We start from the raw sequence: 14,837 nt of genomic DNA on the forward strand, positions 1-14,837 counted from the left end.
CCTCCTCATCTTGTCTTGCTTTTCTCACTACTGCCACAGCAACTCTTTGTGGCCCCATCATTCCAACCTTTCCCTCTCCTTAGATTGTCTTCCTCCAATGATTGGGCGATCTAAATCCTATTCCTACTTCAAGTGCAGGTGAAGGTATAGCCACAGGAAGCCTTCCAGGACATCTCTAGCCTCTCTCTTTTCTTCATTAAATCAGATAGCAGTGTTCACAGGTCTGAGCTCTGTGCTCTGAACCTTCAGAAGTGAGAGATATCCTCCAAAAGGTCTTCAACTTGAGGTAGCTTCCAAGTGAGATCATGAGGCTAGACTAATTACATGCAAAATAACTACAGATCTTCCTCGAGTTATGATGGGGTTACATCTGGATAAACCCATCGTAAGTTGAAAATATCATAAGTCAAAAGTGCATTGAATAAGAAGTTGAACAAGATCAACAGGTTTTTAAAGATTTATTTAAAGCAGTAGAGACCTTTACACACACACACGTACTGTTGTCTCACAAGATGATTTAAGTGTGTATGTGTATTTCAAAAGTGAAAAAAAATGAAACAATCCATTCCAACGTAGACATATTCATCCTTCAGTAAATCTTTTAAAGTAAGATGAATCCCACAGCTGACCTTGTCTCAGAGTTATGCAATTCAACAATAGATTGAGCTCCCATGCTGGAACCCACCACCATAAAGTCGAAAAATTGTAAGTTGAACCTCATTAAGTCAGGAACCATCTGTAGTGGGAACAGGGCCACGTATAGCATGAAACTGAGTGGTATAGAAGAGAAGGGCTGTGCAGAGTGGACTAGAGGTCAGAAATTCTGCATCCTACTTCTACTTCTGTAACGAATTAGTGGATCTCTCTCAGCAATCACTTAGCTTTTGACTAAGTTCTTCATCTGTGAGATGAAGGGTTTGTGTAAGATGCTGTGATTCTTTCTAGATCTCTAGCCTACAAGATGATGAAAGTTACAGTTAAGTTAGACTGAATGGAAAATGGTGATTGGCTACTTGGAAGGGACAGGGGACCAATGGAAAGGCAGTAAATAATGGTCACTAGAAGGATTGACCCCTGAGGACCATAGGATAGACTAGAGAACTGGCTAGCGACTGGCTGAAGACCTGTTGCCCTGGTATCATCAAGGACGAGGCTGGGTGTTCTGTTTTTCTCTGGCTTTCCTCTTTGCCAAACTTGTCCTGCTCTGTTTTCCCACTGGCAGGAGAAGGGGAAGATAGGTGGTGAAATGTCCAATAGAAAGTTACTCCTCAGGGTGCTTTTGCATCTGAACAAAGGCACTGCTGCATCCTCAGTGATGGTCACTGACGCTCCAGGCAAGCGGGAGAAAGTGGCTGCTGACCATCAAGTCTAGGGGGCTTGGAACAGCCAGCATGTGTGGGGAGCCTTGATCGCTTATAGTGGGCTCCTGGCTAAGCCAGATGCTGCCTTTGGAGCTTGTTTGTGCGGGGAGACTTACCATGTTTTTTAAATATGCTTGGGGATCTGACACATAATAAAATGCGCTGCCTTCAGGACTGACAGGTTCAGCCTCCTTGCTGGGTGGCAGCAGGTGGTTGTGTTTTGCTCAGAGCTCTCTGTCCTCGCTCTTTCCACCTGCTCCCCACCATTCTTTCTTGCCTGGGGGCTGGGAAGACAGCTCTCCTTTTCTGGCTGCCAGATCCTACCGTTGGCTTTTCTGTTTATTTTTTGTTACTTTATTTTTAATTATTTTTATTATTTTAGATTACTCCCCTAGAAGGTGGTAATAGTGTGCGAAGGATTGCTTTTAAGAGACCTGGGGCTCAATGAGATATGGAGAGTCAAGGGTTCTCAAGAAGTTGGCCCATTGTGGTTCTAGAATGTGGCCCCAGGTCTGCTCCCGGTCACTTTGCTTGTTTGGGCTTCAGTTTCCTCTTCTGCCAGATGAGTTGGATGACGCCTCCTCATATCTTCTTCCAAAACAATGGCTAGAGTTCTTGGTTTGCAGGAAACCAGGTTGGATGGTCCATAGCCTTTTAATTGCCCAGTGGCTTGTAGGGTACACTGTACATTGTGTCCTTTTCCTAAAATAGGGGTGTGGTCAGAGGGCAGTGGCTCTGCCCTTAGAAACACCATCCAACTGGCATGACTCGGGGAGGGGTGTTACCAGCTTTGTAAGCACGGGCAAAACCCTGATGAAAAAGGGATATAATGCCTCAAGTCAGATTCCCTAAAACTGGCTATGGGACAGGGATTCTTGGGGAAATGATTTATTGAGGGACTGCTCTCAGGAGAAACTTGTAGGGATATGAAGGAAGCAGGATAGGTCAGGGGAAAATACTAGACAAAGATGTAGTTTCAGAAGTTTTAGCCTCAGCCTGATCCCATAGGCAGCTCCAGAGTGTGAACTGTACCACAGAGGTTGTCCCACCCAGAGGCAAAGGGGCTGGGCCCCTGATACCCCTGCATTAGTTAGTTACTGGCTACAGGCCATCCTTACTGCCCCCACCCCGTGGGCAGGCATAAATTCCCAGGTGAGGTGGGTCTGTCAGCCGGAGGCCAACTTCTGAGAAGGGTGGAGGTGGGAGCCATTAGCAGCCGACACTCGTGGCTGCTGGGAAAGGTGTGACCTGCCGGTAAAAGAGATCTGCTGGAGGCAGCGCAGAATCTGCCATATCCAGACAGGTGAGAGCTGGGCAGGGAGGAGGTAGGAGGCAGGAGTGCGAGAGAGCTATCCTGAATGGGAGTCCTGAGCAAAGAGGGAATGGGGATGGCTCAGTGTTGGATGCAGGGAAATGTTCAGATGTGATTTCCCAATTAGGCCAACCTACCTGATGGTTATGGAAGTCAGGACAATGTTACATTGGAGGGGAGCGGGGTGGCACCTAGGAAGGGTCTTGCAGGAAGCACTGTTGTTGTCTGGGTGCTGGTTGCATAGGTATGTACACTTTGAAAAACTCTGTCAAGGGATACCCTTATGATTCATGTACCTTCGGTATAACATCCACACAGGGACCTGGGGGGCTGCTGTTGCAAAGTGGCAGGAGCTCATTCCAATGGCGCATTCCCTACCCTCCTTTTTCTCCTATGTCTCCCACCTCTTGTCACTTCTTAATCTTAACCTTTTCCTCCTCTTTCTTTTACCTCCAAAATAAATCTTTCTCTGCCTTCCTGGCCTCTGCTGTCTCAGCCAAGTTAGCTTCTTAGATCTCATTTGATTCTTTTCTCTGAAAGCTTCAGCAGATCCTTTCCTGTCCTCCTGGACCGGGGGAGAAGCACCTGCACATCAGCACCCTGTGTGGTCCCTTCACAGCACTCACCACAGTTCAGTTGTACGAATATTTGTGTGCTCATCTATTTAATGTGGGTCTCCCCGTTATACTGTGTTTCACAAGGGCCAGGACCTCAGACTGTGTTGCTTATCATTTATCCCCAGCACCGAGGAGAGTATCTGTCACGTAGGATGTGGTCCACAAATTTGTTGAACAAAATCCGACATTCAGCTCTGAGACATGGACTCCAAGTCCCTTGGGGCGAGGGAGGAATGAAGGGGTGGAAAGAAGTGGGGGCCAAGGAGAGGCAAGTCAGCTGGGTAGGGGCCAGCCCGTGTGTGCTGCCCTTAGGGAAGGTGCTTTGCGGTTGGATCAGTCTTTGGTCTCTGTCCCTTTCCTTCCCCACTCTCGCCCTCTCTGAATGTTCTTTCCCTGGGGTGGTCAGCAGAGGCCTTGGACAGACACTTTTACTGTGATGAATGGCCTAGCCTTTTTGTCCACCTAGGGTGGCTGCTCCAACCATCCCTTCACTGGAGCTCAGTTGGTAATTCCAAAGATCCTCCTTGAGACAGAGCCTCCTCTAGGCTAGAGGTTCTCAGCTGGAAGCCATTTTGGTCCAGGACATTTGGCAATTCTGGAGACACTTTTGGTAGTTACAACTGGGGGAGTGCCCCTGGCATGTAGTGGGTAGAAGCCAGGATCCTGCTAATGCATCACACAGAGCAGCCCGCTACAACAAAGAATTATCCAGCCTAAACTGCCAGTAGTGTCCTGGCTGAGAAACCCTGCTGTAGGCCAGCCCAGGGCTTGCCGGCAGGCACTGCCTCCAGCCTGGGAAGCAGGTGTGCCACAGAGACCCTTTTTTCTGAAAGGACTCTGGAATCAGTATCCTCCTTTTTCCTGGTCTCAACTCTCTCAGCCTCCCCACTCAGATAAATTTCAGCCTCCCTGTCAGAGCTGCTCTGTGAAAGGGGTGTACGTACAAGAGATCCTTCAGCATATTTTCCACAGAGCCCTGTGGAATGCTGATAGAGACCTGCTTCCAAGGATGGGGGCCTAGCGCCGCCTAAACAGCTTCAGGCCAGGAGAACCATGGGACCCCTTTCCTCTTCCCTTCTCCATCCCCATCTTTCTCTCCAGTCCTGCTCCTCCCACCCCCACTTTCCACCAGCTCCCTCCATACCCCTGAGATTAATGTGATAATTGGCGAGTGTGCCTGTTTACGCAGGGAGTGGGGGCGCTCACCACCCCCAGTCAGGCAGGTTCCCAAAGGAACGCTTTCCCACTGTCTCAGGACTGGTACCCGCTAAGCACTCCTTGTGCAGGTGGGCTGCCACCCCCGACTGCTTTCTCTGTCTGTTATCACCCCCATCATGTGCACGTGTGCATGTGTGTGTCGCTCAGGGAATGAGCAGGTGAGAAAGATGGAGCGCAGCCAGCCTGCCAGCCGAGGGGCTTGGCTGGGTCAGGTGGGAGGAGAATCAGCACCTTAAATAAGAGGACATTACCCTAAAGAAAAGCACTCTTCTGTAATGCCTAACGCAGAGTAGGTGTTCCATGAATGGGGTGGAATGAAGAGGCTGGTAGCCTTCTTTGCATGGAGGGACCTCGTTTACACTTAGCTGCTCCACAGCAGCCTTCTGGGCAGGGAAGCTTCCGCTCTCCTGGAGCCAGAATCCAGGGCATCATGGCTGGAAAGCTATGGGTCTCCTTCCCCAGGTTCTTGCTCAAAATACTTAGCATGGCTGTCCCCTGTCTTTGAAGGAGGAGTCACTAGAGAAAAGAAAACGTGATGCTCCTACATACAAGCTGCTGGTGAGAGTCGCAGAAGCAGAGGGGCACGGTGGAGAAAGGAGGAAAAGTAGAAATTCTCCCTTTCGCACAGGCAACCCTCCTCTCTGCCCCCTCCTGCTGGGACACAGACACACCTGCATACCCCCAGAGAGAACACAGTCACAACTCTGGGGTTGAACTGGCAGCGTTCTGCGTGGTGTTCCTGCCTCCCACCTCACATGATAGATGGGCACTTGCTGCCTTGAGAGTTGTCGATTACTTTCTTCTTTTTTAATCTCAAAAGACGCTTTAGTAGTTGTCTCTCCTACACTGGACAATTTTAAGGTTTTGCTAATGATGAATCAGAAGGAGATTGAAGCTCTAATTAGCATCAGAAGGAACCCCGTCATTTTGGAGGAGGGAAGTGTGAAGTCCTTTGCTTGCCCGCTTCCTGCTGAGGTGTGTCGCCTTGTCCTACTGCATGCATCCTTGACCCATTGACAGGCACGTGAGGTGAGGGTGAGGCCACCTGGCGAGGAAGGATGAGGCGGGGAAGAACTGCCAGGAAGCCCGAGGGAGAGGAGAAAGGTGTAGGGAGGGCGCGGCAGGTCTATTTAAAGGTTTGTGAATAATCGCGGGAGCTGTCACTCTGCTTTCTCCAGAAGAACCTTTTAAGCTGTCAGTCATCTTTAATAACCCCCAGGGCATAGTGCTGCTTCTGGTGTCCTGCCAGAGATTCTTTTTCTCCTCCTCCCCTTCCTCCTCTTTTTCTCATCCAACTGGCCCCAATGCTGTAGTGAAGGACTTTTTTTTTTTTCAGTAATTTACAAATCTCCACAGAGTGAGAGGGGAATATCAGAATGATTTCTTCTTCTTCTTCTTTTTTTTTTTTTTGGTATATTTTAAGCATAATGATCATCTTATTCAAACTGTGGTCATTTATCAATTAATCGAGCAGCTATGTGTGCCAAACAGTTTGTTAGGAACCAGATACAGAAATGAGCAGACAGTTAAGGTTCTTGTCTTAGTTAAAGCAAAACCAAAATATTTTTACAAAACACTGAATAAAGAGACTGCTCCTCATTGATGTTTTATAGAAGAACTGAGAAGCACGTTCCAGACTCTGGGCCAGTGAGGGGAGTCCTTTAGTCCCTGCATTTCACAAGCTGTATATATTCTGATAATAGATTTAGATTAACAGATTAGTTAATAGATTTCCTTTGAAAAGGGAGGTTTCATAATCAAGGAATTGCCTGAAGTGATGGAGTAAAAATTAATAATGCTTCTTTTTTGTGGGTCTTCTCACAAGCTAAGGGGAAAATGTAATCTACTGTGTTTCCCAAGTTTCTTTGGTTACAGAAGCTCATTTTCCACAGAACATTTTAATATCTTCCAGAGCTCTAGCAGTGAGAAGAACACAATTTGGGAAATGTTCTTCACTCTGTAGCATCTCTGGCAAATAGTCACCCGAATGAAATTGCTCCAGCCAGCCTCAAACTGTAGCCCAGTCACTCCTGGGACCAAAGACACTGTAAAACTCACAATTTCATCATTGCCATTGCTGACACGAACTAATGTTTATTGGCAACTGAACCCTGATCTGGATGCTGGGAGCAGACTCAGTCCTTCCTGCCAAAGAATGCTAAGGGCGAGGGGTGGGAAGTGGGGTGCTTGCTAAGCCATAGAGAGAGTGAAACTTGTCAATCTGGAGCATTACTGGTGAACCATCTGAGCTAACTAGTCTTTACAAAATGTGGCATTTGTAATTATGAATAAAGACAGAGCTAGTTATACAAAGGTCATTCAATCCATTTTTCAGCTCACAGGAAGGACCATATCTCAACTACATCAGAAAACCCAGCTTCCTATGTCCGTTAGAACCCCTGTGACCCTTGGCATTTGGTTCTTCTGAGCCTTCCTTCTGATAATCAGAAGCAGTTTTCTCAGAGGTCTGGCCCACATCTTCCCTGCTTGCATTTAACTGACCAGATCTGGTTGAACTAAAGAGCTGCATCTTACACACTGCAGTCAGCAGCTCCCTGGCTTTGCCCCATCTGGTTCAGAAGGCATTTGTTTTTAACTTTTATTCTGTTTCATTTACAATCATCTCTCTGAACAGTGTAGGGGCCAGACAAAACACACAAGTTTGGTGAAAGAGGTTGCCTTAGAAGCTATTTTTAATGGAAAAACCTAGTACAGTGATAGCTGCCATGATCAGTGGGAGGCTGTGTTCTTTGGGCTGATGTATTTGAATGGGAGGCAGAGAGAAAATACGATAATTTGGCAGAAAAACAAGGTAGAATGTCATAGAAGTCCACGGGAAGCATGGGGAGAATGAATCAAAATATGTTTGCAAAGTTTAATAGTGAGAGGGAGAAAAAGGTAAATCCCAGGGACAAGAAACACTTTTCCGTAGAAATTCTGTGTTTAGATATTAATTTAATTCAGCATGTGAATTTTAAGCATAGCATTTGACTTTGATGGCCTTGTTTCTCCAGTGAATTGGGAATGAAATATCTTTCTTTCCAGAAACTGTTGAGTTTCAAACAGGTATTAAAGCTTGCGTGTTCAGGGGTGAGGTGGGGTTGAGGGGATTTCAAAGCCCTGCATATGTATAATGCAATTCAAGGGGAGTATTTAGAAAGATTTGGGGTAGATATCATGGGGAAGGAGAGTCAAGGTAAAGCTTAGTTGAGAGGCTCAGGTGTCGGAGAGGACTTTTCAAAAATGCTTCAAAACTTTTTCAAGGTCCTAATAAGACATTCTGCCATGAGTTGCTTCTTTGGCTAAGTCATGTGGTATAATTCTTCCTCAACCCCCTGCCATCCAAGGGCCTTGCATCTCACTTGTAGTACAAGAGTCCAGAATGTAGATTTCCGTGCATTTTTCAGCTCACTGTGTGTTAGCATTAGAGAGAGAGCCAGGGATCACTCTTCAAATCTAGATTTATCCCTTGTTCTGTCCAGAGCCTTGCTAGGGCCAGGCCTGGTCTAGCTCTGTACTATTGGACTATGATGGAGGAAAGAAAGCCAGAGCCCAGGGTCAAGAGCTGAGCAGGATGTGGATGACACTAATTTCTCCCAAGCAACCCTGTCAAGGCCTTTGCCAGCATCCATGGACTAGAGTGATGGACATAGCCAACCTCTGTATTTTTGAGAATCTGTCCAATTTAGAGTGCAAGGGCTTAGAACCCACATCACCAAACACTATAAACCCAGTGATTGTTTGCATTATCTTGGAAAAGTATTTGACCTTTCTGGGTTCAGCTATCTCATCTGTTAAGTGAGGGTGTTAGACTGTTCCAATTCAGGATGTTACATGAGGCTGAGGCAGTGTCCTTCACAAGTCAGGAGTGAAGCGAGGCGGTGTTTAAGTGTATTGTGCTGTGCTTGTCACATCATCCTACGTGGAAAGCTGCAGGAATGGAGGTCTTCTTCTGGCAGATGATTTTGATGAAGTATTAAGGAAGCATTTTTCTTTCTTTCAGACCAATGATGCCTTAGGAGCCACCTGGAATTGGCTGTACTTCATCCCCCTCATCATCATTGGATCCTTCTTTGTTCTCAACCTAGTCCTGGGAGTGCTTTCCGGGTAAGCCAAATGTATCTCTGTCCTCTTCTTTCTAACTGTGAACTCATGCTCTTGACTCCTGGCAGATTCCTTCATTTAACCTTCATTTAGAAGACGTTTGCCGAGCAGCCCCTATCTTCCAAATGCTCTTCTAGATGCTGGGAATGGAGTAGTGAATCGTCGTTCTAATAGTCTTTACTATTCTTTGGAATTAAAAAATCTTTAGATCAGGTACAACATTGAACACGGTGTCCAGTGAGGTTCATTTATTCATCCCTCCTTTCATTCATTCAACAGTCAGAGACCTTCTGTGTCAAACACTGTCCTGGTTGTTAGGGATATAAAGTTGAATAAAATACAGGCTTTACCCTCAAAAGATTCTTACTCTATCGTGTATTGGACATCAGATATCATACTTGTGGCTTGAATTGGTGTACATCAGTCAGCAAGCACTCAGTGTTCAGTGCCACGGTAAGCATTGCAAGGAGCACATGAAGAATAAGGCACAGTTCCTGCCCTTAAGAAACTTATGTTGTGCCAAAAGGACAGCAAACACTTGAAACAGCTAGGATGCAGGAGTTCTTTCACTGACTAATATAAAATACAAACCATTTGTTTTGAGGAAGGGACAAATATATATAGTCTGAAGTTGTCAGGGATGGTTTCATGAAGGGTTGGGATTTTGCTTGGGATGTAAAATATGTAATAGGATAAAATAGAATATATGGGAGTGAATATTCCAGGAAGGGGAGCACCACACCTTAAGCAAAGATGAAGAAATGGGACTTGTCATGAAGAGTGAGGAGAGTGTAATGCAACCTAATTTAACCAGAGTGGAACGTTCACTTTAGGAAATGAAAGGTATAAAATAGGAGGGCTGAAACAAGGGGAGATTTTAGAGGTAGATTTGCTTCTTTTTCTAAGCAAAACTGAACTTAATTTCTTGTCTGAGTGGCATAAGTTCTTCCAATGGAAATTTATAAGGTGGTGCTTCTGTTTAAACACGGCTACTTGAAGTAAGTTGGTCATCCCTTATAGCTCCACTACCACAGGAAATCAATTTAAAAGAAGGAGACAGTGACAAAGAGGACAAGAGCAAAAATGACAATAGATGAGAGATGTCAACAAAATTTTTGAAGACAGAGAGTAAATGGTGACTGACCTAGTAGCAGGAAAACTGAGATTTAATTGCCTACAACGAGGAATACCAATAAAAAAGCAAAATGAGAGCCCTAGAAGGCTCAGGAATTAGAGTCAACCACTGTGTCTGAGAGTTGGAATGTGGGTGGTACTAGAAGAAGAGGATTGGTCAAAAGTCCTTGTAAGGAACACTTAGATCTGCTCTCCTCAGTACCTTAGATCTCTACCCCCAAACAATGCTGACAGGTGTCTGCCCCACCCAACTCCCATCCCAGCCAAAGTTAGAAGACTTACTCTCTGTAGAGGCTGAATCAGAGGAGCTTGGAATGGTAACATCAGCTGCCTCTGAGGGCGGCGTTGATATGCTGGAGTGAAAACAGGAAAGTTAAATGAAAGTCCACAAACTGAATGTCATACTCCCAGCCCACTTCTACTGCACGACTCTCGGAATTGTAGCAGTCTGGAAGGGGTTCATGGGATTCCTCTCCGGGGAAACTATTCATCTTAAGAGAAAAGACCTACATATACTGATATTTGAAGGTGATCAGAGAACCGGTTCCCACCCATCACCTTCAGTGAAGCACATGATCTTAGATTTCTATGGCTGCTGCAATAATTTACCTCAAAGTAGTTGGCTTAAAACTGAGAGAAATTAATTCTTTCACAGTTCTGGAGGCTAGAGGTTCAAAATCTGGTGGGGTCATACTCCTTTTGAGGGCTTAGGGGAGAATTTATTTCCTTCCTCTTCTAGCCTCTGGCAGCTCCAGGCATTCCTTGGCTTGTGGCTGCATCATGTAGTCATAGTTCCTCCTTCTCTTCTGTCTAGAATCTCCCTCTGCCTCTCTCTTATGAGGACACTTGTCCTTGGATTTAGGGTCACCTGGATGATCTAGGATGACCTCTTCATCTCAAGATCCTTAACTTAATCACATCTGCAGAGACCCTTTTTCCAAATAAGGTAACATTCACAGGTTCCTGGAATTAGGATGTGGACATAACTTTTTGGAGGGGCACCATTCAACCCACTGCACTCACCATTCTACAAGCCCCAACCGTGCAGACAGAGTTTTCAATAAGCCTTTTGTGCCTTGCTCTTAAATATGAACACACAGGTAGGGATCATCAGCATTTGAAGAAAAGATCCTACACAAAAGACACAAACAAAATAAAAATAGAGAAAAGGAACTTGAGGAAGTATGAACAATGCAGGGAGCAGAAGATAACCTTTAAAGCATGTAATTGATATCAGCAGACATAGAAGGGAAATAATTTTATTCACAAATAACATTGCTATAAAAAAAGAGAACATTTAGCAGTTAAGAAGAGCACTTGGGAATTAATGTAAAATAATGACTGTAGAATTTACACTAATGTAAAAAATGTAAAAATATAATAAAAAGATAGTAAATGGTTGGAATATAAAGTCGATGAAATTACCTAGAAAATAGAACAAAAATAAGAAAATCAGAGGATTGATCCAACATTCGACTAAAACTGAGAGAAATTAATTCTTTCACAGTTCTGGAGGCTAGAGGTTCAAAATCTGTTCCATAGAGAGAACAGGGAAATGGAGAGGAAGAAATTAACAAAGAAAAATGCCAAAAATGTTTCCAGAACCAGTAAACTCACATTGCCAGATTTAAAGATCTGTTGAGACATGTGCAAGGATATTCTTTCCAGCATTGTTTTTTGGTGGTGAGGAGTTGGAGAAAACCTCAGTATTCATAACTGGGAGAGTAGGCAGATAAACTGTTGGATGCATACCATGATAAACTATGTAGCAGTTAGGAGCAACAAATACCATGTGCACTTGAAAACATAGAGTATCTTAAAAACATAGAGTTTAGTGAAAAAGAGAAGGTGAAATAATAGCATCTATCTAAAAAAACACATGAACACATAATAGTTTGTAAAAATGCATTCACATAAAAGGTATACACTGAATACATTGTAATGGTAGTTTGTATGGCAGGGAGATGGGAGGTGGGTATGGAGATAAAAGGGAACAAATGAATTTAATTACTTAATGATGAAAATGCCCACTGAACACTCAGCATAGCTGTTGAAAAGAGACCGCACCAAGGTAAATCATCATGAAATTTCAGAGCATCTCAGTAAAGATAATATTCCGAAAGCTTCTGGTGATTGGGAAGGCAATGGATTTTACCTACAAAGAATCAGGAATTAGGATGGCTCTGGGCTTCTCAGTGACACTGAAAGTTAGAAACCAATAAAGAAGTTCCTAAACTTTCTGAAGGACGAAAATTTCCAAGATAGAGTTTCATACCCAGCCAAAATAGTGATTATTTGTGAGACTGGAATAGCAATATTTTGAGACACTCTTTCTGAAAAAGTTACTGGAGGATGTGAGTCACTAAAACTAAGAAATTAATTGAAGGAAGAGAAAGACGTGATACTCATGGAAACAAGGGATTCAGTAGAGGATGGGGCAAAGGAGATTCCCAGGACAGTGTTGAAGGGAAGTGTAGGATGACAGCTGTCAGAGGCCTAGAGAGCAGCAAGTTCATATTTGCGTAGCATGACAGAGGACTCTCAAAATGATACATTTAAAAAGAATGAAACTAATATATTCCTTGTTGTATATTTTTGTATTCAGGAGAGTTTAATGGTTTTGTCAAAACTATACATATGAATATATAAAAAATATATATGAATATATAAATGTAGGTATTTGTATGTGTGTATACACACACCCCCGATCTAAGCAATCAATTTCACAAAATACAAAAGTATTACCACTACAGGAGTATGAGCATAGTGAGTCCTCTGTGCAGCTCAGCTGTCAACCACATTTACATTGTTAACACTGGATTCTGAGATAGCCCCTTGTGGGTGCTATAATTGCCTCAAGAGTATGGGGACGGGAACGGAATGTCGAAGACTAAAATCCTAGGTTCCTCAGTAGGGAAGTCTTTAAGCAATTTATAATATTGAAAGATAAAGAAATAGCAGTTGTATAAGTACAATATTTAGAAAATTAGAAATGAATAATAGAAGAAACAGGTAAAAGAGTTACAAGTGGTTGCCTCTGGAGAGTGAGATTCAGGGGTGGGGATGGTGAGGCCGTAAGCTGTTAGTTTTTCATTATAAGTCTCTTAAAAATATTCGACTTTAAAACTCAACATACATCACTTTGAGAAAAATAGAAATTAAATTTTAAAGTAAAAATATTGCACATGCACAAAAAAGTGTAGGACGAAAGGAATATGTAAGACCGTTCATCTAGTGTCACTGGGGGGAGGATTAGCATGGGGAGAGACCAGATGCAGCAGGATTAAGGAAGAAACAACCACACTAGTCCAACATCATGGTACTAAAGCCTGTGGTGACTTGTGAAATGGTTATGAAGGAAAAACAGGAGACACTGTGAAGGAGTTCTTAATAGCATATGTCTTGAGCAGAGAGTCATAAGACATAATGGAATTTCTTATATATTTACCATTCAATGAGCCTTTATTGACATCCTTTATGCCCAAGCACTGCTCTGGGTAATTCTCTCCGCATAGCCTGTACCTGCAACTCAAGTTTTCTCCCTCAATGACTGCCTGCAGGAGGGGCCTGACCACACTTATTTCTTCTTGTATTTCTACTGAGGGGATAATCTCTTGTTTGTGTAATCTTATTTGATGTTCTTTATCCTTCCTCACTTCCTAAGTGTGTCCACGTTTTGGTTTAGAAAATTCAAGTCAGACTCTTACCATTCAAAGAGGAAGAAAAGTAGATGTTGTGCTAAGAAGTCGTTGGTGTTCCAGATAAGGCTCCAATATGGGTTCCAGATGTATCTTAACAGAGCTGGAAATGGAACAGAATGCTTGCCTACAGGAAAATTCCTTGTGTCTGACCATATCCACTCTGATGGGCTATCTCCGGTTTGGAATTGCGTCTTTTAATTCTCCTGCATCCTTCTCTGGCAGGGAAAGAGTGGCATGTTGGGAGAAGCATGAGCTTTGGCATCTGACAGTCGTGGGTGGGAAGAACCTAACCATGATACTTCCTGTTAGCATTGTGCATTTGGACAAGTTGCTCTGAGCCTGCTTCCTCCTCTGTGAAATGGGATAGCGATATCTCTCATAGGCAGAGGCCCAACCCAGGGTCTGGCATGGGAGAGCCATTGGCTCTTATAACCTTTGATAATATTGACATTCATTTTTTTCCACCTGTTAGGTCCGGGTGGCTGTCATCTGAGTAGCAGCCTGTGAGGGTTGGCTTGAACCAGCTGTGAGGCCATCAGCTCCTCTCCAACTGGGAGACGGCCTTCTCAGATTGGGAGATGAAACAGGACTGGAATGGCATATGCCTCCTTAGCACTTGTGGAGAAGCCTAGGAAGTGACAACAGCAGCTGGGAACAGCTGGTGTGAATAAATTCTGACATTTAAAGAGTGTTAACAATAGGGACCTTACAGGCTGGGACTGAAATATTTCTGTCCTGGTTTCTTTTTCACATTCTGATGCTCAACACATATGGGGGGTTTTCACTGGTGTCTGCAGAAGGTTCAGCAGCAGCTAGTTCTGTGTACGGGGTGAGGGGGGCTGTGGGCTCTCTCTTCTGCTTGGTCTGGCTCTCTCATGCCTCTGGAGGGGATGTAGGTTTTCTCTTTGGAGTGAGGGTTTGGTTGGGAGTTGTACTTGAAAGCCAGAGAAAAGCTCTGAAGGTTTTATCTCCCAGGACATGTTTCCAGCGACCTGCAGGCAGTTTTGAATGTTAGTACCAAGGCTTTCCTAAATCTGACAGAGAAGGCAGTGGATGGAGGCGCCCCTGTGTTGGATAAGTGATGAGAAGAATCGAAGGGAGAGAGGCAGGCAGCCTACACCAGTGCGCATGGCCCACTGGATATGAACTGTGGAAATGACTGAGGTACCAATCCCTGGGGCACGGGTGTTGGTAGAAGGAGGGCTGTGGGGTATGTTTGTCAGCCTCAGTGTATTTAAAGAGAAAGTGTGGCTAGAAGCGTTGTAGCATTTTTACTTGTCTCATAGGAAATGGGATTTGATGAAAACCATTAGCTTAGGCTTGAAGAGAAGCAGAGCTTCCTGTCTCCATGGAAACAAACCAGGGTTGCATGAGCTGGTCCTGAAGTGCT

The 14,837-nt window shown here is 44.3% G+C and overlaps 1 protein-coding gene across 3 annotated transcripts in view; it reads left to right on the forward strand.

The window, feature by feature from the left end:
• Positions 1 to 14,837, forward strand: part of CACNA1E (calcium voltage-gated channel subunit alpha1 E) — a 475,242-nt gene that overhangs the window by 321,745 nt on the left and 138,660 nt on the right. For all 3 annotated transcript variants that reach the window (XM_070591752.1, XM_070591754.1, XM_070591753.1), the window contains exon 9: positions 8,512 to 8,615. In XM_070591752.1, the coding sequence (XP_070447853.1) occupies positions 8,512 to 8,615 (104 nt within the window). The remainder of the gene's footprint in view (positions 1 to 8,511; positions 8,616 to 14,837) is intronic.

The sequence above is a fragment of the Equus przewalskii genome, chromosome 23 (assembly GCF_037783145.1).
Source record: "Equus przewalskii isolate Varuska chromosome 23, EquPr2, whole genome shotgun sequence".
In the NCBI taxonomy this organism is placed as follows: domain Eukaryota; kingdom Metazoa; phylum Chordata; class Mammalia; order Perissodactyla; family Equidae; genus Equus; species Equus przewalskii.